At 44.8% G+C, this 6,898-nt stretch overlaps 1 protein-coding gene across 2 annotated transcripts in view; it reads left to right on the forward strand.

Moving 5' to 3' along the window:
* Mettl24 (methyltransferase like 24) overlaps positions 1 to 6,898 on the forward strand; it is a 121,549-nt gene that overhangs the window by 39,463 nt on the left and 75,188 nt on the right. Inside the window, exons 1-2 of one of the 2 annotated variants that reach the window (XM_031347913.1) lie at positions 4,171 to 4,543; positions 5,003 to 5,142. In XM_031347913.1, coding sequence (XP_031203773.1) covers positions 4,373 to 4,543; positions 5,003 to 5,142 — 311 coding nt within the window. In that variant the 5' untranslated portion in view covers positions 4,171 to 4,372. Of the gene's footprint in view, positions 1 to 4,170; positions 4,544 to 5,002; positions 5,143 to 6,898 lie in introns of those variants that run through there. The other variant, XM_031347912.1, reaches the window with a different exon arrangement.

Genomic DNA, 6,898 nt, shown 5'->3' on the forward strand with positions numbered 1-6,898 from the left:
AAAAACCCTCAAATCTGTGTTCAAACTGGTACAGTAAAGCCCAGCATTTGATAAGCACATGGCTGAGTTTTTTTCTTGTGTCAGGACAAAAGGCATTTGTTAACCATCTACCCAGGGCCTGGCACTCTGCTAGTCTCTGGGCTCTCAAACCTTAATAAAATGCCCTTCTCAAATGGTAAGTAAGAGGGGTGTCTATCAGAAGTTGAGCATGTGGGTGGGCATTAGACAGCCATGGGTGTGGTACCCCTGCGCATACTGATGACCTAATTATGGTCGTGAATTTGTCTCTTTTCTCTCTTCTTCTCTTTCTTTCTTTCTTTCTTTCTCTTTCTTTTCTTCCTTCCTTCCTTCCTCTTTCTCTCTTTCTTTCTTCTTTCTCTCTTCCTTTCTTTCTTCTTTTGATGAAACACCAGAGGATATGGCATTTGACCACAGTATGCAGAGCTCCAGGTTCAACTAAATTAGAAATATTGTTTTTCGTAATATGAGAGGCCCTGATTACACCACAGAGTTCTGCATGAATAATTCGGTGGACTGCTAACAGGAAACAGTTAACTGGTGAGCACTTGCTCTGTTCTGATGGAAGGCTCCAGAACCAGCTTCCTAGGGCAACCCCCACACCATATGCCTCCAGGAAGCCAGCTTTTAGTACGGAGTTCATCAAGCAACAGTGGCTGTTTTAAATAATAAAAACGTTTTAAATTCTATTTTTCTGACTATTACTACCCACCTCTAATCTGCTATTTATCCAATTGCCTACCCATCTACTTGTAAAAAAAAAAAACTGTGAATTCAGGCTGTAGAGATCTGGATACATAGATTAGAACTTATGTATTATGTTTATGCTCCCTCTCTCTCTTTCTCTTTCTCTCTCATTCTCTCTCACTCACAGAGAGAGAGAGAGAGAGGCAGAGAGACAGAGAGAGAGAGAGGGAGAGAGAGAGAGGGAGAGAGAGAGAGAGAGAGCAAAAATTCATTTCTACCTTTGATCTTTTCAAAATAATGTAACCATATAAATATACAGTGAATTTTTAAGGGATTCTTGTCAAAACTCCCTAAATTTTAAGAACCTCTTTCTATTCATGAGATGGTAGATTTACTATCCAAACTTTTGGGATGCAAAACGAAATGGAAATGCATTAGACCTCTTTAAGCTAAATAAATAAAAAAAAACATTTCACAAAACAATTTTTTTTCCTGGAGTCTATTTGCCTCTGTCCAGACCTAATTTACTTTATATGGCTAAAATTACAAGGGGAATTAGGCAGGCAGAGAGTATAATTACTTCAGCTGGAGCTTAGCTTGAAGTTGCTGCCCTCTCTTATTTTGTTTGCAAGAGAGTTTATTGAAACAGTGGCTATAAATCTTAACCAGAAAATTGGAAAAAAAATCAATATTTAATTATTTTTTAAGAGCAAAGTTTTATGGAGGACGTCTAGTTATTTTCCAAAAACGAATGTCAGTCAATAAGATGGTTAATGAGTGGTTAAAATTGGATAATTCTAGTACTCTATTTTTTAGATAAGACAGGAAGGGGAGTGGAAAAGAGTGTCTCTCTGATTAAAGTGTCTGTGCAAGATTAAATCTTAGAATAAGGAAAAAAATGTAATTAGATAAAGTATAATCCTTACAGAGACAACCTTCCTAATGTTGCAACCCTTTATACCCCCAACCGTAAAATTATTTCATTGCTCCTTCATAATTGTAACGTTGCTACTGCTACGAATCGTAATGTAAACGTCTGATACTCAGGGTGTCTGATATGTAATCCCTGTGAAAGTCATTCAACCCCTATAGGGGCTGTGACCCACACGCTGAGAACCTGCTCTAGACCATGCTGTGGCTCGGGAGGAGCGGCTGGACCTCTAAGCCTGACGCGTGCCAGAGTTCCTTACCTTGGACCTCTAAGCCTGACGCGTGCCCAGAGTTCCTTACTTTGGACCTCTAAGCCTGACCCGCGCCCAGAGTTCCTTACCTTGAGAGGCCTCTGGTTAATTGTTAGTGCCAATTTCTCTGTTCTTTGTGGTGTGTCAAAGAGGATGCTGTCTTCAGATGAAAGCTCTGGCCCTAGTCTAGTTTAGTCTCTTTCCTTAACGTTCTAAGGTTCAAGTGAGAAGACCATGCTGGGTCTTTTTTTTCTGGGACTGTATAAAAGGCCAAACCCTCCAGTAAACTCAACGGGCTGCCTGCCTAAAGAGCACCTCCCCGCCTCACTGCAGGGTGTGTGTGCGAGAGCTTATTCTACTATGTGTTCCCCAGGGATCATGATACCTTGTCAAGCTGGAGTAGAACATAGAGGGTAACTTTTTTTCTTTCTTTTTTTTTTTTTCTTCTTCTGCAAATAAAATGATTTGTAGGGGAGGAGTCATGTTAAGTGTCACTTACAGGGAAGTGGTCAGAACAGAGTTTTGGTGCCGTCAGAAAAGCAGTAGGAAAATATCCCATGTGTCATCGTGGAACGTCTTAAAAGTGTCCACAACAGCCGGGCGGTAGTGGTACACGCCTTTAATCCCAGCACTTCGGAGACAGAGGCAAGCGGATTTCCGAGTTCGAGGCCAGCCTTGTCTACAGAGTGAGTTCCAGGACAGCCAGGGCTACACAGAGAAACCCTGTCTCCAAAAAACCAAAAACCAAACCAAAACAACAAAAAGAAAACCAGAAGTGTCCACGACAAGTGTCTCATCTTCAGAGCAGGACACAGTTCTGGAGCAAAAGGCTCAGGCTTAAGCAGCCCAGGACCACAAATGTGTCCTTGTCTAAGCAACCTCCAGGAGAAGACACCGCAGAGACGCAGCAATTTTTCCATTAGTGGATCAGCATTGACCAATTAGCTTGGCCCCAATTGGTCTCTGCCCTTGGGTGGGTGAAGAGGAGCAGCAGGTAGGCAGACAGAGTTAGAATTTCCACTTCTGTCTGGCCAAATGGTGGAGGATGAATTATAAAGCCAGAATGCTGTACTCTGTTAACACATGAGTTCTGTAGTTGTTGCTTGAGAGAGGACTCAATTCTATTTTCCGATGGCTAATTTCCTCTTTGAACAGTGGCCAGAGACAGAGAGGTGGAAAGACACTGAGCTGAAAGGAGAGAAACGAGTGCTTCCTCTTGCTTTTTTTGTTGCTTTTTTCTTGAGAACTCAGATCTCACACGACTTAGGCTGGACCCAAATTCCTTACTTAGCTGAGGAAGCCTTGAAGTCTTCATGCTCCTGCCTTCACATCCCCAGTGCTGAAATTACAAACATGTGCCACCACGCCTGACTGTTTTTTGCTTTTGTTTATTGATTTGGAGATTTTATTTATTTTTAGTTCGTGTGTAAGAGTGTTTACCAGAACGTGTATTTGTGTACTGTGTGCACGCGGTACCCCTGGAGACCAGAAGAGGGCGTTGGATCCTCTGGGGCTGGAGTCTGAGTACTGGTCAGAGCTGGTCCACTAATGGGGAAACTGCTGCGTCTTAAACCTGAGCACTGCCACGTCTCCTCCAGGAGGCTGCTCAGACGAGGACGCTTTTGAGGGTCCTGGGCTGTCTGAGCCTGAGCCTTTTGCTCCAGGGCAGCAGTGCCCTGCTCTGAAGATGAAACACTGAAGATGAGAGCTCTGGGAAGAGCAGCTGGTGCTCTTAACCACTGTGTGTGTGTTTGTGTGCATGCGTGTGAGCGATCGAGCGCACGTGAGTACAGTGCTGCTGCTTATTTGCCTCTGTGTGTCACATTGAGGGCAGAGGTTGATATCAGACTATCTTCCATTGCTTTCCATCTTTTGATTTTTATGTTTTACTTATTTATCGGCAGAGTCTTTCATTGAACCTGGAGCTCACTATTCAGCTAGACTAAGCTGACTATAGAGCCCCAGGATCCGCCTCTCTAATCATGAGTGCTTGAGTTACAAACAGATGTCTCGACAACATTACAGTTATAAATGGCCCAGGACAATAGTAAAGAATTCTCAACAGTCACTTTACATGCCTAGCCATTTTGCCAGCCCTAGAATATGTTTTTAATGATAATAATAATAATAATAATTAATAATAATAATAATAATAATAATAATAATAATAATAATAAATGCCATGTTGTTGTTTTCTGATGAACAAAAGCTGTAAACTGCAGATCTCCATTGTATGTGGAATGATCTTTCGTCTCCCAGGGGATGGCTCTGCTCCGCTCAGAGAGCTTTGAGGGATAATGATGAAGACGACTTTCGGTCACTCAGTAAGGCAGATGTCTGGACTCAGAGCTTTTCTTCTATTTGATGAGCCTCGACCATAACCCAGGCCACCTTCCTTTATCAAGTGCATTTGCTTATCACGCACTTGGAATTAGAAGTCTCTGAGCTGAAGTCTACTTTCCATTTGATCTTCTTATCTAATTCTGATGCCTGCATTAGGAGAATCACTTGGCCTAACCGGGCAGCACTTTTCTGCTCCAGGGCTCCAGCATTGCGCTCCCAGGAGGCAGCTCATTAGATATCACTACGAAGTATCCTGTCTTCCCAGCAAGGATGGTCGCTTGTCCCAGGATCAGCTATGCACTTGGATAATGCAGGTTACTTCTCTGGCCTCCGTGGTTCCCTCCTTACTGCCTGTGAATGTCTTGGTCAGGGGTGTGTCATACTCTTGGGGCAGTACACTGCCCAGTTCTCAGTCCAGACTCCCTTCTCATCCGTTCTCATCCCCCACACCCCTCTGCACAGCCTCCTGACTCCTCTTCCATCCCATCCTGGTTCCCAGTTTGTAATCTAGGCAGATGGCCACTGCAGCCCTTAATTTCCCTTCGAACCCGCACTGAGTCTTTGCGAAGTTGCTTCTTATCTGGCACATAATTGAAATTCCTCTGAACGTTTTACAGCGGTCTTGTGGTTCCCTGGAGAGGAGGGTAGTTAGCAGTGGAGGACATAACTCTCCGATTACTGTTTTCCGGAGCGGGAAAGGCAGTTAGGTCTCTCCACCTGTCGTTTATCATCTAGCATTTTAAATTATTCATATTGATTTCCAATCCTTACAGATTGCATGTGATCACATGGGTACAGGCAGCTTGGCCACTGACTCCAGCCCTGCACCGAAGCCCTGGCTGGTGTGTCTTGATGACAGGTTTGGCTTAGCTCATCAAATCCGCAGCAAGCGGTGCCGCCTCTACTCTTTAGGGTAAGACATTTTTTTTTTTTTTTTTTTTTTAATAGCTGAGAGAACACAAACATGCGTGCCGGCAGCCAAGGCCTTTTCTGTGACAACAGGGGGTGGCGGGTGCGACGTGTGCGGTTGCTGTGATTTATCTCATGCCTCGCTTCAGGCTCATCTCCTGTGCAGCTGCAGGTGCCCACAGATCACCGACTGAGGTCACCTTGGCTGGAGCACCGCTTTTTCTCCCATTCTGCTGGTAATAAGGTGTCAGCTTCAGTCCTCAGCATGAGGAGGATCCCCTTGGAGAAACCAAAGGCTTCCAGTGTGAATCCGAGTATCTTTGTCAGAGATAGAAAAAAATATCAATGGCTCTACCGAGGCAAGAGGGATGCTCTACACTGTTTGAATGACCCAAGACTGATATGGCAGCTGCTAATTATCTTGGTGTTTGGTTTTTGGTGTGTGTGGGGGAACAGTGTCAATGTGTGCATAGCTTTGTATTTATGAGGTGGGGTGGGGGATAAAGGGAATCCTTGGAACAACCATGTATGTTTTGCCAAACAATTGACTAGGTCCTCCGGATTGAAAAATGACCTCGATAATGTGCACATATTTAGAGAGGTCCTGTGTAAGAATGAATATGAAGCACTGAGACAATTTTAGCAAGACCACCAGCACTTTTGTAAATTCCCGGACTCACAAATATGTCTTAGGTTTCTATCGCTGGGATAGAACACTGTGACCAAAAGCATCTTGAGGGGCGAAAGGATTATTTAAGCTTATGGCGCCACACCACCAGGTTCACCCAGGGAAGTCAGGCAAGAAGCCTGAGGCGGGAGCTGAAGCAGAGGCTGAGGAGGAGTGCTGCTGCTCACCACGCTGTTGTGGCTTGCTCAATCTGCTTTCTTATAGAACCCAGGACCACCAGCCCAGAGATGGCACCACCCACAATGCACCGGGCTCTCCTCCATCAGTCAGAAATTAAGACAATGCCCTACAGGCTTGCCTACAGCCTCATCTTATGGAGGTGTTTTCTCAATGGTGGCTCCCTCTTAGTTAACTCTAGCGTGCATCAGGTTGACAAAACAAAACAAAAAACACACACAAAATAACAAAACGAAACCAACCAGGACAAAGTGATACCTGTCTCGAAACAAAGCCCTTTTGTGTGGAGTACTCTGCAGGAGACCCTACGTGATGTCACAAATTCTTAACATGACATAAAGTCTGCAGTCACAACTTCCCATTCTCCCTAGGGTCTTGAAGCCCAGCTGGTGGCTTCCAGGAAAATCTTGGTCCTAAACAACAGGCTACATAGCTCCTGTCTGGCTCAAGCTCCGTTAGACACAGAGCCAGGGTCCTCTTCTCAGGGAACCCTTGACAACCTGCCGTCATGCCAGGCCTCACCTACAGTTCCTGTACTCCGCTCCACTGAACACATTTAGACATCTTCCAGACTCTGTTGTGGTCGTGGGAAGAGGTGGACATCTGGGTGTTGTGGAGACCTCCAAAGGAGCTAGTTAAGAGGGGCCCCACTCATGGCTATCAAACTGTTACAAGCAGTCTGTGGACAAGAGATGTAGCTGAGTTAATAGAGTGCTTGCCTAATGTGGATGTGGCCTTGGCCTTGATTCTCAGCTCTACCAAGCAAGGAATGGAAGCTCACACATGGAATCCCACCACTCAGGAGGCAGAGCCAGGGTCAGAAGTTCAAAGTCATTCTCCACTGTATAAAGAATTGAAGGCCAACCTGGGATTCATGAGATCCTGTGTCAAAAAA

Source organism: Mastomys coucha, unplaced genomic scaffold, assembly GCF_008632895.1.
Source record: "Mastomys coucha isolate ucsf_1 unplaced genomic scaffold, UCSF_Mcou_1 pScaffold3, whole genome shotgun sequence".
In the NCBI taxonomy this organism is placed as follows: domain Eukaryota; kingdom Metazoa; phylum Chordata; class Mammalia; order Rodentia; family Muridae; genus Mastomys; species Mastomys coucha.